The sequence below is a fragment of the Lepidochelys olivacea genome (genome assembly GCF_965140295.1).
Source record: "Lepidochelys olivacea isolate rLepOli2 genome assembly, chromosome: 4".
NCBI lineage: Eukaryota > Metazoa > Chordata > Testudines > Cheloniidae > Lepidochelys > Lepidochelys olivacea.
Genome location: NC_140414.1, coordinates 12,138,952 through 12,157,890, shown reverse-complemented (window position 1 = coordinate 12,157,890; position 18,939 = coordinate 12,138,952). Strand labels below are relative to the sequence as shown.

Below are 18,939 nucleotides of genomic sequence, written 5' to 3'. Positions count from 1 at the left end.
CAGTGAATGGAAAGCAGATAGTTTTATTACCTGCCTCAATTTTTAACAGAGTCCTACCCCAGCAAAAGTATTCCTCCGGTACAGAGATTGTAAGGCCAACTCTCCTTTTCCCCAATGCAGAATGTCATTGGGGCTAATGGGGAGTACCGAACCTCAGCATGGCAGAGCTTTGGAAGTGCAGCCAAAATAAAGATAACTTAAGTGAGGCTAGCGTCACCTGTGCGACACTGCGAGTCAATAATTCTGCCACATGGGGGAAAATATCCATGTACCTCCAAGGACACTGAGAAACCCAGGGAGGAGCACAAGGGAGACACCTGCTCAGCCCTCCCTGGTGTCATGGGTAAGATGGCATGAGAGAGAAGCAGCATTGTTCTGCACTATGGAAATGTGAACCGTGGAACTTCCAAGGCATTTTAAAGGAGTTAGGCAGGTGTCCACCACCCTTAGGGCTCTTGAAAATCCTAGCTGAAACCTCGACAATAACCCATTTTGGTCACACTTTATATTAAGTTTCCATCTATAAATGGTTTATAAAGCATTAATAGACGTCATAAGCAGGTCACAGACACAAGCAGTGTGTGTTATAGTTGTAAATGTTTCAGCAGAAGGTGCAACAGATGGTTTGAGGAGAGCGGGTTGGGAATTTTCCAGCTAAATATTTTTTCATTGGAAAATGCCAATTTGTGGGGAAAACAAGAAGCTGTTCGCAAAACAGTGTTGGTTTTTATGAAACATGTGACTCAAAACATTTTTGGTTAATAAAGTTTTGAGATTGTTGAACAGGAAAGTTTCAGTGTTTTGAATAAAAAAGACTTCTTGTTTCGAAATGTTTGTACGTGTACACTAAGAAAAGGTTAAAAAAAACCCTGAAATGGAAACAAAATATTTCGGAATGATCAAAATGCAATTATTTGATTGAACTGAACTGATTTTTTTAATAAATTGATTTTTGGTTTTTGAAAATTTGTGAGATTTAGATCAGAAAAAAAATCAAATTCTCATGGGAAAACTGTTTCCCACTCCTATATATGAGTCACAGTGTAAATATCCATTGGACTCTATGACAATTGATTTACTCAGTATTAAATCATCTATTAATCACTTATTAATCTTTATAAACATTTTTATGAATGGAACTTTAATGTAAAGTGTGACCTTTTTAATATTTAATTATTAATGATGGAAAAGCTTGTTGAATGTCTTTGGCGTAATTGTGCCTGATCATTAATTATGATGTTTTGGAATATCTTTACAGGGAAAAATATTTTATGTGGTTTATCTTTGCCTGCAGCTTGTATTTTGCTATTAAATAATAGAATGCTTCCAAGCAAATCCATGTCATTTCTCTGTAAAAGACTCCAAGACAATGCATCACAAATATTAAATAAATGGCATTAGATACTCTCTATAACTCAGCAGGATCATCGTCCATTTTCTGCTGTAATTTTATTTCTGTGTTGTACTCCTCGTGAAAAGTGCCCGATGGCCAGCCTCAGAGACTGGAGTCCTCTATTGACACAGAAAACAAGCACAGCTCAGGAAGGTGTAGTAGAATCTTCCAAGCACAAACCTGCCAAAGTGTCTCAACCTTAATCTGGGGGGACAGCTAGAAGGTTATGTCCACACTGCAAAATTAACCTGGGTGATTGGCACCTAGTTCTGAACACCTGAGTTAACCTAGCCTGGGTGCAAGAATGAAATTCATTATAGGCTTCTTAAGGAACTAGCTGAAGCAATCTCAAAACCATTAGCAATGATCTTTGAGAACTCCTGGAGAACGGGTGAGATCCCGAAGGACTGGAGAAGGGCAAACATAGTATCTATCTTTAAAAAGGGCAAGAAAAAGAACCCAGGGAATTATAGACCAGTCAGCCTAACTTCAATACCTGGAAAGATACTGGAACAAATGATTAAACAATCAATGTGTAAGAACCTAGAGGCTAATAAGGAATAGTCAGCATAGATTTGTCAAAAAAAAAATCATGCCAAACCACCGTAATTTCCTCCTTTGACAGGGGTTACTGGTCTAGTGAATGGGGGGAAGCAGTAGACATGATACATCTTGATTTTACTAAGGCTTTTGATACAGTCCCATATGATATTTGCATAAGTAAAGTAGGGAAATGTAGTCTAGATGAAATTAATATAAGGTGAGTGCACAACTGGTTGAAAGACCGTACTCAAAGAGAGTTATCAATGGTTTGCTGTCAAACTGAGAGACTGTATCAAGCAGAGGTCTTGCCTTGCACAATGGAGTGTTGAGTATGCTTATAAAATTTGTGGATGACACCAAGCTGGGAGAAGTTGCTAGCACTTTGGAGAACAGGATTAGAATTCAAAACAACCTTGACAAACTGGAGAATTAATCTGAAATCAACAAGATGAAATTCAATAAAGATAAGTGGTAAATACTACGCTTAAGAAGGAAAAATCAAATGCACAGCTGAAAAAAGGGATCAATTGGCTAGATGGTACTAATTCTGGAAAAGCTCTGAGAATTATAGTGCATCATATTGAATATGAGTCAACAATGTGAAGCAGTTGTGAAAAAGGTAAATATAATTCTGGGGTGTATTAACGGGAGTGTTGGGACACGCTAGATTGGGGTAGTCAATAGGCAGACCACTGGCCAAATCTGGACCACCAGACACTTTTGACCAAGAGGTGCAAGGCTCCATGTTCCATTGCCATATGTGCTGTGTGTGTGTAGTCCCTTGCAGATGTCAGAATGCAACTCTTGCATGACACCTTGGAAAAGTTAAAATAAATAACAATTTGCTTCCAAGACAACATAAATCATAAATTATGTTTTCCTGACAGGTTATAAACTGTTATTTCCTCATGTTTCTTTCATAATTTAATAGGTGAATTAGCAAATATAATTAGATCCTTCAGTAAAGTAGAATAAGTGTGTGTTTGGTTTCTCTTGATTAAGGAGTCAGCTACTTCATTTTATATGAACTGCTCTTCATAAATCAGCATCCTTACACAAGTTAGGGAGTAAAATGCCAAACTCTCAAACAAAATAAAAATTAATTTTTTGGTTGACCAGAGCATAATAAAGTTTAGAAAATAAATAATATTATTTGAATCTCAGTTGATTCTTTCCAGAGATCCATAAACTATGGAAACTGAGTAAACCAACAAACAGATTAAAACAACTACTGCCAGAGAATGATAGGCCTCTGCACCCAGCCCATGCAAGATTTTTAGCTGCTGTTGGTTTTTTTAATCAGCAAAATATTTTGTTAGGATAGCACAGTAACCTTGTCATATAAAACACACATTTCTTAGCCTTCGGGAAAAACACCTTTGCTTTCATCTCAATTCATTTAAGGACTGCTTAAGGGATGCTAATGGTAATTACAACCTAAGGTCAACAAAGTATGCTCAATTCAGGGCTGTCACATCTGAAAGCATGGGGTCAAATTCTGTTTTGCATGACACTGGCATAATTCTGAAGCAGCTCCTTTGACTTCTAATGGAACTGCTACAGTTTACACTCCTATAACAAAGAGCAGAGTGTGCCCCATGATGTTCAGAAGTGAAAGAATGACAACAAACAGGAAGTCTTTGAGCTACCCATTTATCAGATCAGTTTTATCAGCAGTTTATTCCCCCATCAGTTTTACAAGCCTCCTCGACTGATGGATTGTTGCTGCACAAAGTGATGTACCTGTTCGAGAGGATGTCTCATTTCCAGAAATGAATCCTTTGCCTACAGATCACCCGATGCAAAGAACGATATTAGCAGGGAGGTAAGAAGCATTCCATGCCAGTGAACACACATGGCTTACCTGTGAGCCTGTGGAATACCGTCCTGGAGTCCGTGACCCAGATGTTTTTCCTGAGCCGATGGAGCTCTCTGTACTTTTCCCACTACAGCAATGTGTGCGCAGGCATTTTCCATATTCTTTACGTACCTAGCCAATTAAACAGTAATTTCCATTAGTGGGCAACTCCCTCTCCAGCCTGAGACTTAAGATTTCCAACAGTTTTTTTTCCTCCTCTGTGATTCATTAAAATTATAGCTGTTTCTGTGCATTTAGAAGAATTCCATTACAACTTTCAACAGTGTTCTCCTAACACATTAGCTCTACATTTATGATGTCATAAGGGACTGCTTTTATGTAGGAAAGCGGTTCACTGATATCAGTAGAATTTAGCTACCTCTGAGGCACATCAAAGCACTATGAGAGAAACTAAAGACATTCTATTTATGCCCAAAAATTAATATCTTCATAGATTTGATATGAACTGGCATATTGGCTCATCATGGTGCTACAAGTTATTGCTTCTGGCAGGGGACAAGGAAGAAAATTACAAAAATGTAACATGTAAGAGGAATTGATTTCATATATATATATTCAAACTCCAGAAAACTGTGAAACTGACAGTCTTTGAAATGAAGTCTTCTGTGTGCAGAACTGGTGGAAACGGTGCAAATGTCCCCCTAAAGCCCTATAATATAACAGACAAGACTGAGAAGGAGTTAATGGGGTAATTTCTCTAGCACAAAAAGTGAGCCAGATCCTCAGCTGGCAGAAATTGATGTTGTTCTCCTGACTTCAATGGAACTACACTGACATACCCCAACTGAGGTTCAAGGCACTGCAAAAGTTTGGAGTATATGTATAATTTAACCTGCGCATACATGGAGACCAGGGAGAAGCCAGAGTGAAAATGGGTCATCTGCTGAGCTGGGTGATCTCAGGCTGTGCCACAAATGTGAAAAAAAGGCCACTTTACTTCTCCACGTGAAATGTAAATGCAGTAGGAAACCAGCAGAGGTTAGTCTGCAAGCACATTGTGCTCACTGCTCTCTGATTAAATCTCTCTCCAGTCCTTCTATGGGCATTTCAGAAACCTATCTGTGAAACGATTATTTAAATAGCAGATTACAGGGTTTTTTTTTTTATTAGGCCTTTCCATAAACGCTTGAGACAAACACAATACCATGAGTGCCCAATGTGCTCTCGAGTGCCTAATCAGTCCTTTGCTGAGAGAAAATAATTCAATTCCTTTAATTAGCCACCGACTGCTTCCCACTGCAGCTATGTGCTGATTTCCCAGTCCATGACAGACAGAAAACGTTTTTTTTCCCTCTCCCAACCCCTTGGTTCAGGGAAAGAGATTCCCAAGATCCAGAGACTGGACTGGATTCTCCTCTCTCCTACCTTGGCGTAAATCAGGAGTAACCCCACTGAAATGAACGACAGCACACTGTCGTCAAACTGGCATGAGAGAGGAGAGATTCTGGCCAAAGCGTGTAAAATAGGCATCCAGAGCTGGAATGGTCACAATGCTATAATGCCATTAAGCAGTGCTCTGCTAGAAAACAAACATTTGCAAGAGGGCTGAGAGTTAGAGCAACGGGGTGTACAGGAAACACAGACTAGAAAGAAATCCAACTTCTTCATAAAAGGAAACACTGACTAGAATCATTAAAGAGTCAGAGAGCACAGCAAACCCAAAAGACTGAGAGCTGAAACGGGAAATGGAGAGCTGAAATGGAGAAATAAAGCCCCCATCTCCACAGAAATATACGAACACCGAAAGAGCACAACCCACACCTCAGCAGCCTCTGCTGAAATTAGCATTTAAGGGGCCAGATTCTGATATGGGCCTTCTGCTGAATACAGTACAGGCAGATCCACTGAAGTCAATGGCACTATGCATGGAATAAGTGCTACTGGACTGGGGTAAGAGCATCAGAATCTCCAGAGTAAGCAATGGGATGCCTAGGCTCACAAAAGAATCCCTCTTTAGGACAGCACATAAAGCTGTCAATGGCTACATCTACACTACCAAGCCTGGGCTCTGACTCAGGTTTGGAGGTTGGATCCAAGCCAAGTCCTGCTGAGACTCGGGTCAAAGCCCCGTCGTTTTGCAGTGTGGATGCAGCTCAAGCTGCGGACTTGAGTCAGGTCTCTCTACTGCAGTATGGCTGCATTAGCACTGCTCTGAGACCTGGGCAGGGGTGCTGGAACAATTTTTTAGCAACGGCGCTGATGATGGTAGCCATGGAAACCATGTATTTGGTGTTTGTTGTTGCTACTTCAAGCCAGGGGGTGTGGCAGAACCCACAGCACCCTTAATTCCAGCACTGTTGAACCTGGGTCCAGCAACTGTAACTCCGATTTATAATGCATGTGGATACCGAGGCATGGGCTTGGAAACGCCAAGTCCACAAGCCTGGGTCCCACAGATCCGGGTTTACAAGGCAGTGTAGACACACCCCATGGGACCTGAGCACGTGTTTAAGTGCTTTCCTTCTTTCCCAATCTGTGGTATATATAGACTAGTAAAGGCTCAGACAATTGTTAGAAATATAGAGCAGCGGTAACACACAACAAGATTTGCACTTCTATCAGATGCCCTCTCGTAGTCAGTGCTGGAAAGGCAGGCAGGCCTTTGACCTCAGGAGGCACTGAAGGTGTATAGGTACTCGGGGTATAACTGCATGCTTTTGTCGTCGTTATACAGCTTAGAGGATACTACAAACAACACTGAAACAGATGCACAGATCCAATGCCAATGCTTTTGAACAGGACAGCAGAGAATTGTTACAAGGGCATGGTCATGCCATCCCTGTTTGCTCTTTTTGACTGAGATTAGCAGGATTCCTTTCTATTTTATGGATTATGTATATAGATGGTAGAATTTACAAAGCCTAATATGCGACAGGCTGATTCCCCTTACTCAGGCTGAGTAGTGCCTGATGCCCCACGACAAAGCGACTGCCTGTGGAGTAAGGTGCTACGCAATGTGAATAAGGGAATTGCAATCTCGCCCTTAATGATTCATTTATTAAAAGGTCAAATGAACATTTCCCCACACATGCTGTAATAAAGAAGAATTGGCTCTCCTTAAGGCTCAGAAGCTCTGTAATTTTCTCCACATTTCAGTGAAAATGCCGTTGGTTCATTTCAGCCCATTTACAAGCAGAGTTTTCTTTTCTCCTCTAAACCCCAGTGGATTTGGTGGAGAATGTTGGTGTTTTTTGTTTTGTTTTTTAAACCTGGGTTGTAGCAATATGGCTGCTTAAAAGTGACTAAGTAACTACATTGCTCTTACTGAGTATACACCAGCAAAGCATTTAGGCATGCGCTTAACTTTAAGCATATAAATAATCCTCATCATGGAGCTACTCATGTACTTAAAATAAGGTATGTGCTGACGTGTTTTGCTGAATTGGGTCATTATCATTAAAACAGTAACAACACATCATGCACCCGATGCCAGTACAGCCGAAGCATCAGTAAATGCTTGGCGTATGAATATACATACATATATAGGTCTGCTTAGTTTCTTACCTTCATGAAATGCTTGAAACCAATCTACACTGTGCAGTCCATGATGCTGCATTATGCTACCTGAGATGCTAAATAGCAGCTCTAAACTTTTAGGTCAAGATTTTCATAAACAGTAGCCTAAAGTTAGGTGGCAATCTCCAGAACATTTATGGCTCCTCAGCCAACTGCAGATACTGTAGGTGCCTTAAGATGTTTCTGACAGTATGTGCTCTGTTCAGCTGATCTGTCTCCTTAAGGTAGTCAGCATCTTCCTACGTTTTTATTATTATGCATGAAAGTTAAAAAGTTTTAGAATCATTATCACAAATTTGGATTTTAACTAAAGCATTCAAGTCTGTTATGATGATTGCTCTTGAGATGAAATGACATGGAACAAAAATCTGACTCCAAGTTTCTTTCTCCAGTTTTAAAGCACGATGATTTAGCACAGCTGGTTCTCAAACTGCTTCCAAACAGCTTGATGGCCAAGGCTTTACTTGTCAATCTACCAGTTGCAGTGCAGTGCACTGAGGGTCATCAAGGGCTTGTTCCTGTTCTCATTCAAGTCAATGGGAGGGTACCCATTCACTCGAATGGTGCAAGGTCAAGCCCCTACATCCTGGCATACTAAAGTCAATGGGAGTCTTTCAAGTGACTTCAATGGGCTTTGGATGTGGCCGGTAGGTGGAGAACAGGATCAAACTTCAGCAAGATCCCAATCCTACATTGTTATTGTCCAGCCACACAGGTCACGAGGCAGGATTGGAGCCTACATTTACAAGTGCTTACATTCTTTTCTATTTTAAGCTGAAAAGAGAAATTGGCCTTATTACTCCAGAAGTACATTTAACATTGGTAGAAGAAATTAATTTTTTTAAAGAGCTTTCATACTCCTGAATTTCCATGTTGTACAAAATGGATCTTAAAAAACTCTCCATGACTTTTTGGAACAGTTATTATATATATCGCACAATGCCATAGGACCTGTGTGCCTCAAATTTTTGAAAATCTTCCCCTTTAAAAAAATAAGTGAAGCAGTTCCTATTAAAACCAACACCTAATATGTGCATCTATATAGACAGGCAATTCTCAAGAGCTTTCTTCTATTAAATTAAGCCAAGATACATAGCCCCCTTCTTCTCTCATTTATACCCACGCAAATCAGAAGGAAATTCATTGATGTTACTGATGTCTCCATTGATGCCAATGAAGTTGTCTCAGTGAAACACTGGAGTAAGTGAATGGAGAATCAGGCCTCTGAAATCCAAACAACTCTCACGGGTATTACATTCTCCCTCCAAACTACATGCTAGCATTTTATACTGCATTCGATAATGTGATCTCCAACATCCTGATTGTTGATATGCCAGAGCCATGCATCTCATTTAGCATCTCATTCTCATGCATCTCTCCAATATCCAATCTAAATACAGTCCTTATTATGTAAACAGAAACAAGTCTGTTCAAGAAAAATACAAGGCACACTGGTAACATTATAGTGTGGTTTTTAGGCAACAAAATACCCTGCATCACTACCATGTAGCGTGGAATAATCTGTCTTACCTTTTTCTGGAGGACACAATGGAAAATGAATATAAACATTCCCTGCAGGGAATTGAAAATGGTGAAGAGATATGCCATGATGACTGTGCTTTCATTAATATACATAAGTCCAAAGGCCCAGGTCAGTCCTAAGAGGCAGAGTAGGGCTATTGCACCTATAACCCATGACCTGTGGAGAGAAAGAAAACAAATACAGAAAGGAATTGGTCTTTGATACATAGAGGAATTAGCACGTCTACTAGCAGTGATTACATTCCACTATCATTTTAGCAGAAGAAAAAATAATCAGATAGAGTTACAAAGAGGTGTTGGGTTTTTTGTTTATTTTTGACTAAAGCGCTTCTCAAATTCCATGCACTTTACTAATCTTTGAGCTTGAGGAGAGATACAAAAAATGAAAATGTTATGAGGACAGAAATTTCTCTTAACCAAAGCAGATTTGTACCATAAACATTTTTAATGCATTAGCAGTGAATATGCAAATGATATGTAGATGCCGTTTTTGCAAATGGCTGAGGAAAAAAAAAAACACTTTTAAGGAGCTGTTTTGTTAGCCTCCACTGCTTTCACTCGTGAAGTTGGATTAGCTTCTTTAAATGCCCCCTATTTAACAGTCACTAAGGCACCTTTATTCCTGTTTTTTCCGCTTGTTTCTGATTTGTTGGTCAACTTTACCGCTGCCAGTTAAAACAAGGTAAAACTACTACACATGGCTGGGCAGGTGAGGGGAAGCTCTCTGTGCTTCTACTTCAGAGTTTCATTCTGAAGTGTAATGGTGGTGGGAGGAACATTCTCAATGTGTGGCTGCTTCCCCTCAAAAATGCATTTCACTTGGGTTGCTAGGATGGGCTGCAGGGGTAAGAAGTGACTCTAGACATCGGTTCACAGGCTTTTCCTTTTTGAGAAACCAAGATTGCTTAGAATCATAGAAGATTAGGGTTGGAAGAGACCCCAGGAGGTCATCTAGTCCAATCCCCTGCTCAAAGCAGGACCAACACCAACTAAATCAACCCAGCCAAGGCTTTGTCAAGCTGGGTGTTAAAAAGCTCTAAGGATGGAGATTCCAGAACCTCCCGAGGTAACCCATTCCAGTGCTTCACCACCCTCCTAGTGAACTAGTGTTTCCTAATATCCAACCTAGACCCCCGCCCCACTGCAACTTGAGTCCTCTGCTTCTTGTTCTGTCATCTACCACCACTGAGAACAGCCGAGCTGCATCCTCTTTGGAACCCCCCTTCAGGTAGTTGAATGCTGCTATCAAATCCCCCCTCACTCTTCTCTTCTACAGACTAAATAACCCCAGTTCCCTCAGCCTCTCCTCATAAGTCATGTGCTCCAGCCCCCTAATCGTTTTTGTTGCCCTTCGCTGGACTCTTTCCAATTTGTCCACATCCCTTCTGTAGTGGGGGGACCAAAACTGGACACAATACTCCAGATGTGGCCTCACCAGTGCCGAATAGAGGGGAATAATCACTTCCCTCGATCTGCAGGCAATGTTCCTACTAATACAGCCCAATATGCATTTGGCCTTCTTGGCAACAAGGGCACACTGCTGACTCATATCCAGCTTTTCATCCACTGTAATCCCCAGGTCCTTTTCTGCAGAACTGCTGCTTAGCCAGTTGGTCTCCAGTCTGTAGCGGTGTGTGGGATTCTTCCTTCCTAAGTGTAGGACTCTGCACTTGTCCTTGTTAAGGAAAGCGCTCTGAGCTTTGGACAAACAGGTCAGCTGGTGTGTTTTACTTTTGTTAACTCAGTGTAAGGAGAGCAGGAACCGCCAACCAGGAAGGGGCAAAGCTATCTTAAGCCACACTGAAACTTTAAATACTAAGTCACATGGAGGGGTTGATACCCTCCTCCATAGGGGTACCCAAAAGCCAAAGCGTGAAGAGCAGGACAGGGAGCAGAAGGGAACCCAGTCCTGACTTAGGCTCTGCTCTAGCACCCACTGAAATGAATGGGAGTCATCACACAAACTTCAGTGAACGCTGGACTGGACCTTAATCAGAGTGCTACTCTGCTGGCACCAATGAACTTCCACGCAGTGGCCAAAGTGGGGAGTGCAGGGCAAGCAGCCGCAGTTGAGGATCACTCTTAAGCCCAAGGTCCAGGTTTCCCCCTCGTTTATGCTGGTGTAAATCAGAAGTAACTCCACCAAAGTGAATGGAATTATAGTATGTAAACCCAGTTTAGGTATGAGGAGACTCAGGCCTAGAAGCCTGCCCAGACATGCTCATTCTCCACTCGCATCTCTCCTCTTTTTAACTCTTCTTCTTTGAGAGAGGCTTTGGATTGACTTCCCCTAAGCATGGAGGCCTACATCGTAACTCTTCACCACATCTGTGCCTCTGTTTACTTCAGACCTGGAGTGCAACAGCTTTGAGCTATCTGCTGGGAACAGCAGAAGGACTTGAAGGATCAAGGTCCTGACAGGGAGGAGTGAGCTTGAATTCTGCTTAATTTTCAACCTGCTCAGACATTGCAGGCTTGAAAAAAACTTGGCTTGAGATAGAATAGAGTTGGGTTTGCATTCTGCTAAGGGAAGGGGAGGAATGGGGGGGCGGGGAGAGAGAGGAGCTGGTGAAAAATCCTGTGAGAAACGCAAAACATTTGCAGCCGGGGATGCCAATCTTGTAGTCATGCTGCTAGGACAACATGTCAGCCTTCACTTTAAGTCCCTGTGCTTTTATAAGGGTTTGTCCTAAACAGAAACACACTCTTGTTGTGTTAATGTTTCTCACTGTTCTTCTTTAAATATTAGAAAGAAAATACAGTATTAGATCTTCCATGCGATTATGTATTATTTATCCATGCGACCAGAAGAGCTCCCCTGAGGTAACTACTTATTTAGACAGTTTTTTTAAAAAAATCCCTATTATCTATCTAGCAAACCAGAACCAACTCCTTTGAAGCATTTCCAGTCAATTCTGTGAATAAATATTTAGCACTATGCAAATTAAAAATGCAGTCTCAAAATCCTTCTGAAAAGCAGTCACTTGATAAAGTTTAATAGCTTGGCTGTTTTAAATATTTTTCCTGCCAAGATTCCACCAGCAAGGAGACCACATTATGATCTTAATTGCAAAATCAAGTCATTTTTACAAAAAAACTAATAATGCAGCAACAAAGATTTTTCCCTTGTGTACTTGTATATTTTGGTCGTTTAAAAATGACCCAAATGGTAATTGAAAATCGCCCTATCTCCAGTTTCAGCCAGTTCTTGAGTCTAAGGAGAGCGCCTCAGATGACAGAGATGCATAGGAAAGAGTGAACCGTTTATATGGTAGTAACAGAAATATGCTACCTTAGCAGCTGAAAGGAATCTTTGGGTTAGAGGAGCCACACAGCAAAAAGTGTGTAATATACAAAGTTCTGATGTAGAAAACAGACTTGGAGGTAAAGAGGGGGTGGAAACTGCATAAAATTGTTCCCTCCCCTACCCTTGAAAAAGGAACTGAAAAATGAAAGAGAATATGACAATGGTACTGGAAAAAATGAACACAAAGGACTCTTCACCAGAAGAACAAACTGAAAGTCTATTGCAAAGTTGTTATGCTTCCGTTATTCTACTTTTTCTCTTTTTTTTTCTTTTTTGGTTGCAGGACAAGAAATGTTGATATAAAGTGCATAATTTGTAAGTTTCTTGCTTCCTTTTGTTTTGAGCTCTTTGTACAGACTTGTGTTTCTGTTACAAGTTTTTCACAGTCTTTTTTTACAATTAAATTCTAAAGAAATGGAAAAACAAAACATAAAATGTTGGCATGATTGAAACCCTGAAATTGACAATTTGTGACAACTGTGCATTCTCATCTTTAAGGAGACATTTTTTCCAAGCCTTGCACAGAGATTTAGCCCCCATTAGCTTCAATAGGAGTTATACTGATTAATACCCATGCATCACTTTGAAAATTTACCGCTAAATTGCATTAGGAATCCCAAGCCAAAGCCCTCCTTACCAACACAACACACTTGATGCACAGAGAGACAGAGCGTAATGAAACAAGAAAGCTGCTATTGGTATAACAAGTCTGTACTACACAAGATTGCTTTAACATTTGCAGTGAATTCGGGTGATGTCCAATCAAGAATTGTGAAGCAGATAAAGTGACAATTGTTTGGCAATGCATATGCAGCATGTTTACTCTGCATAGAAGCTGTATGCCTGGCCATTTTCCTGCAGTTTGCTCTTCTGCCTCAAACGTGAATGACAGAAGCTTTAATGATTTTTCAATATTGATCTGCCAGCTGGTTCATGAGACCACACTGATAAATGGGATTTATCAGCCATTCAGGTCATTCTTACTTGATGAAGGGTCTGTTATCCTCATAGCTAAAGAATGCATAGACAAAGACAAGAACACCAACATTAGAATATAATGCCAGAAAGAATATTTTGTAAGAAATAACCAAAGCTTATTCCCAGCCTACCACAAACAATGCCACAGCCTCCTCCTCAGGTGTATCCCCCAGATACTGACCAGACTGGTTTACTTATCAGAGGATCTAAATTACAACAGCAATCATGGCATCACTTATGAAAGTAGCCATCATTCCCTGAGTTCTGTAGCTCCCCAGCTGCAGTCTTCTGTTGCTTATAAAATTTCAATTGACTTAGAAATCTATTTTTTTAAAAATCATTGCTGTCTATGGAGAACATTAATAGAGGAAATCTAATGCAGTCATCCTGGAAAGCTTTGATATGTTTAGATGGCAAGCTTCACTGTACCTCAGGCATTCTTTGTCCAGTGTATTAAGATGTACTATAGAAGACTTATCTTTTCATTATTAGTTTTTTTCATAATTGTAACTCCCAGGTTCCCTATTTATGAGTCAGACTGCGACATTACCCTCTTTTAAAGATAATGGCATTAGAATCGTCTAAAACTCTCTCCACTGATTGCAAGGAGACAGGAAAATGTTTACCTATTTACTTCCATTTTATGGAGAGCAGGGAGGGGGAACAATGTTGTTCACCAAACAAGATGGAGAAGCAACCTCACTTTAGCCAATTACAAATAATTTAAAACTGCCTGTTCGAAATAAGGTTCTGGAACACACGATTATTTGCAGCCATTTTCCTAGTGGAAGCACTTCAACCTCTTAGGACTAACTCTGCGCTTAGTTGCCCCGGTCTGTATCAGTGTGGCTTCATTGATGCCAACTGAGAGCAAGGCAGGTCCCAGGATTTCCCTCTTCTCCCCTTGGTGCCTTCCACTTTTGATACCATGACCTCTTGCAGCAGCTGGCATTGGTACAAGAGACGGACCCGGGTTCAGCGTGTTCATCTCATGCCCAGTGACAGCTCTGCAAGTGTGCGTGTGTGCCTGTCCTGATGAGACGTCCCTCCGTTGATGTTGGTATCAGAAATCTGTTATGTCTGAAGGGACCAATTCATAGAATCATAGAAGATTAGGGTTGGAAAAGACCTCAGGAGGTCACTTAGTCCAATCCCCTGCTCAAAGCAGGACCAACACCAACTAAATCATCCCAGCCAAGGTTTTGATATTACCAATTCCATATTACCGGAGCTCAAAAAGAAATATCGCCATATTTCTTATCCTCCCTTATCCTTCCCATAATGGTCATGGTATGCAGCCTTTCAGGGTCAATTTTTGCTCTCATTTATACCCATAACTCCCTCTGGGCATCAATGGGGGTCAGAATTCGGCCCTTAGTGTGGGAATTTAGCCCTGCATTTCATGCAAACTGCTCCGTTCCGTTTCTCCTGCACACAATACGTGGCTGAGTTAGTGTAATGTATGCAGAGACAGGGCTTAGTACCATGCCATGGCTGGCTAATGGCAGCTTTGTCCCTGTACTGGGCAGGTGAGCTGTGTTTGCCAGTGTGGGCATCGGGGGTCGCAGGGTGGGGGTGCAGGGAGGACACATAGAGCTAGCTGAGCTGGCCAGGCGCACAATATACGCCACTCCAAAGGGGACCATGCACCCTTCCATCACTGGCAGCCTCCACTCCCCCGTTCTTCTCCCTGTGTCCATTGGGAGTAATTCCAGGAAAGTCACTGGAATACCTGGATGTGAGATCAGGACTAGGCCCCGAGCGAGGTGGGAAAGCTGCCCCCAGTCCCGGTCCAGCAACCCCGCCCAACTCATTAGCCAGGCTGCCTGCGCCCCCACTCACAGCTCCGCTAACTCCACCACACCCCACCCCACACCAGAGTCGACTCCCGCCTCCGCACCATCACCAACACCACTGGGCTGGTGGATGCACCCCCCCACACACACACAGCTTGAGTGAATGCTCAAGCTGGAGGAGGAGGAGGCGGGGGTACGCCAGCCCAATGGTGATGGTGCTTTGTCATCTCCCCATTGCTTTTCTCTGGCCTCCCTCCACTACAGCCATGCTCTCACCCACGAGAGGATGGCCAGTTTCTCTACACCTGGCCTCTTTGCTGCTTGGCAGCATGCAGGCCCAGGCTGTGGGCAGAAGAAGCCATTGTCGTGGTTACCTGCAGATCTCTGCTGTGTTCGGATGCTTGGGAATAGCTTTTCATCCAGGGGCAAAGCCAATCTAACTGCTTCCCAGGGGGATGACACCTGACTTCATAATATGGACTTTTTTCTAGCAGAGAAGCCTTGGAGGCTGGGAAGGGAGGGCTCGGGGTAAAGGATGAGGGAGGTTTCTGACAGCTGGGACTCCTGGCTGGAGCGAGTCCCACCCTGAATCATCCTCCCAGGCCAGGAAACACCTGTGTCACTCCCCGGCCTATACTCTTGGTGTGGCTCCTCTCCTCACTACTGGGGGAGACGGGTCAAGTCAGGAGCAGAAGCAAAGGGTGAAGAAGGGAAGCAGTGAGCACCAATGCGAGGGTCTCACCACTGAGGTAGGGTGGTGGCTGGGAACTGGCCAGAGAGGAGGAATCAGCCTGAGGGTTGTTGGGTTGGGGCCCATGAGGGAGGCTATTGGTGGGTTGTTTCACTGGGGAAAGGAGTGGGAGTTGGGAATGGGGTAGGATTCCCGTTCGGAGGGCAGAGTAAAGGGAGCTTACCACTGGTACCAACAGTCTACAGAGCAAGCCCCTAGTCTGAGGGCCTGTTGGTTTCTGTCTCCCTCCATGAGCAGGGGCTCTGACTGTAACTTAGGGGAGGGTCTGAATTGGGGTTCCAGGCACTGCACCATCTCTGCCTCAAAGGGGCTGCGAGAGCAGCAGGGCAGCCAGCCAGCCAGCCCCCTCTCAGACCCCTGCTATTGCCTGTTGATGCTACAGCTGGGGACTTCGGTACCCGGGCAGAGGATAGGCAGCCTCCAGCACTGCCCAGCTGACAGCAACCCCTAGTGCAGACCACAGTGTGTCCTAGCAGAGGGCAGGGGGAGAGGAAAGCAGCAGGGAGCACACTTCAGCCAGCTACCCAGGAGGAAGAGCCACAAAAAGTATCACTGCAGAGGCAGTCAAGACAAGAAGGGCAAAAGGGACAGGACCAGTCCTTCTGTGTGGTCTTCTTCAGCAGCTGAGCTCCCTGGGGAAAGGAGAATGTCACTTAATGCAGCTGTTCCTGGCTGCTCCCCTGTCCCCATGGCCACACTGATGGGGCCAGGCAGATATTTTGCAGAAGGTGGAGCAGTGACTAGGTAGAGCAAGACACAATCTTTTCCCTCCACACGTCCCCAGCATGGTGCTGTCTGCAGGTCTGCTTCCCGCCTCGATAAGCCATGGGAAGTGAAGGAGAAGAGTGTGCAGGCTTCGGCCTCATAACCAGTTTTCTGTATTTTGTAAGTCAGTGTGAAGTTGGGTTTTCCCCCACTGCCTCCCCCCTCCAGAGTCTTTTCTCTTAACAGTGAAAGGCTCCGGCAGTGGGGAGCTGCGCCTCCTCCCCGGCCACACCCTTTCACTGACATGTGTAGCTACACAACGCAGTATGGATGCAGCAGGCTTTTCATTGCAGCGTGTAGCTATACATACCCTACACACCGCTGCCCATGGTGTATGGTGTAGACACAGCCTTACTGTCTTAGTTTCAGCTGTCACAGCCTTTTCTAAGTTTTTGAGTGAGTAGCAATGGCCTTTCTCCAAGGTATCTGGAGGGTCTGTTTTATCTTTGTGTAAACAAAATGTGTAATCGTTGGATTTGCCTTTTAGCTTAAAGTTTTCAAAAGCACATAAGGGTAAAATTTTCAAAACACTGAAGTGACTTACAAGCCTAAGACCTATTTTCCGAAGTGACTGAGGCACTTAGGAGCCTAAGTCCTATGGACCAGCTATTGAACGGTATTTAGGTGCCTAAAGATGCCAATAGGCCCTTAGTGGATTTTCAAAAGCACCCGAGAAGGTAAGTGCCTAACTCCAATTGATTTCATACTTCTGGCTCATGTCATGTAGGTTGCTAAGTACACATTTTTATTCTTCATTTTGATTTAAAAACCAAAGTAGCTTTATGAAGATTAGCTCACATGTAAATATCTGAACACCAGAGCAGACCCTGCTTCCTGGTAAAGTTCAGGGTGTTGTATGTTGTTATGATTGCTAGTGTAGCATTACTGCCTGTGTTGAACACAAGAAATTACAGGAAAGGGACTACAGCCTTGGAATGATATATTACCAAATCCTGACTGAGGGAGAATGTAGCTGATAGCTATAACATTTTGGCATGATACTTAGATACGATACAAGGAAGAAAAAATCGACCCCAAGTCTTGGTGAAATGAAATAAGATATCCCCAAAACTGTAACACATGTATAAGGAATCAGTAGAGAGTCCGTATTTAAAATAGTGTGAACCCCCATCTGTTTCTTCCTAACCCCTGGCAACTAGTGATTAGCTTATGCCCCGAGACATGAGGATCTAAATCACCACACTTCTTCGCATCCTGTCTGACACCATGGTGGATGGCCTTATTATCCATATAAACAACTAGTCCATTTTTGAATCCAACAAAAGCCTCAACTGTAGCTTGGGGCAATGGGTTTTATAGGTTAACTATGTGTTGTGTAAATCTCTTAAAATCCGATTTAAATTACATGTCTTTCAATTTCATTGGGTCCCCTTGTTCTTACATTGCGAGAAAGAAGTGTCCACTTTACCTCCAGTATTCCCTGCAATGTTTGCAGGACCAAACAGTGTCTAAAGTTAGGCTCCTACATCCCCATTTAGGCAGCTAACTAAATGGCCTGGTCTTCAAAGCAGAGAGCATCCAGCAGCTCTCCAGATACAGAAGGGATGGCGAGGGATTAAACAGGCATCTGTTTTTTAAAATCTTGGCCTACACTTCTGTGACTCTAATCCCTCAATGCCAACTGGCAAGGGCGTTACAAGAATATCCTGATTCCGATCTGTACATTCTGGTTCACCAAAGAATGATTTATGTGAGGTCTTAAATGAAAGCCAGGATCACATTGGTCATTGATACCACTGTGAAATATAGGCACAGATACTATGCAAGCAGTTATGTATGTCTACTAAAAACGTTTTTCCCAAAATCTGTATTACGGCACAGTTGACAGACAGGTTTTCTGCCAAACAAAAGATGTTAAGCCAACAAAGTGGAAGCCTCATTTACACACAAAGTCAATGGAGAGGGGAGAGTGAAGTCAACAGGGAGGCAACACACTGGAGAATAAGCTACAGGAGGTTATCCTGACTCTGGGTACAACCACTGAACTTTGGGGGATATAAGGAGAAGGCCAGGAAGACACCCCTTTATCCTTCCCTTAAGAAGTAATCAGGCAGAGCAGTTACGTTCATGGAAACAGGATCACAACCAGGCTTGGTTGAAAATGCTGCAGAAGACGTCTAAGGTGAGATAAATGTCTCTAGACCGAAGGATAGCTTGTTAAGTTTAGTCTCCAGAAATCATGTTATGATTTTGTTTTATATGTAACCTTTTGTTTCTGTTATCCTTTCTCAACATTTCGTGCCTCTTGAACCTTTGCTAATACATTTATTGTTGTTTTCACTGTAAACATATCTCAGAGCTGTGAGATTAAGCTAGGTGCTGATCCTGAGTTGAACCGTACAAGCTGGTGTGTACACTCTTCCCTTGGGGACAGTAGACCTGGAATCTCTCTGAGTGTTCAGCAGAGAAGGGGCTGGGTACAGAGGAACACTTCAAAGGGGGTTGGGG

The 18,939-nt window shown here is 42.9% G+C and overlaps 1 protein-coding gene across 19 annotated transcripts in view; it reads right to left on the bottom strand.

Moving 5' to 3' along the window:
- The window catches only part of ADGRL3 (adhesion G protein-coupled receptor L3), an 815,007-nt gene that overhangs the window by 71,831 nt on the left and 724,237 nt on the right, over positions 1-18,939 (bottom strand). For 13 of the 19 annotated variants that reach the window (XM_084625891.1, XM_084625888.1, XM_084625889.1 and 10 more), the window contains 3 exons: positions 13,165-13,191; positions 8,862-9,030; positions 3,801-3,926 (listed from right to left, as the gene is read on the bottom strand). In XM_084625891.1, coding sequence (XP_084482017.1) covers positions 3,801-3,926; positions 8,862-9,030; positions 13,165-13,191 — 322 coding nt within the window. The remainder of the gene's footprint in view (positions 1-3,800; positions 3,927-8,861; positions 9,031-13,164; positions 13,192-18,939) is intronic. The other 6 variants (XM_084625890.1, XM_084625895.1, XM_084625883.1 and 3 more) reach the window with 1 other exon arrangement.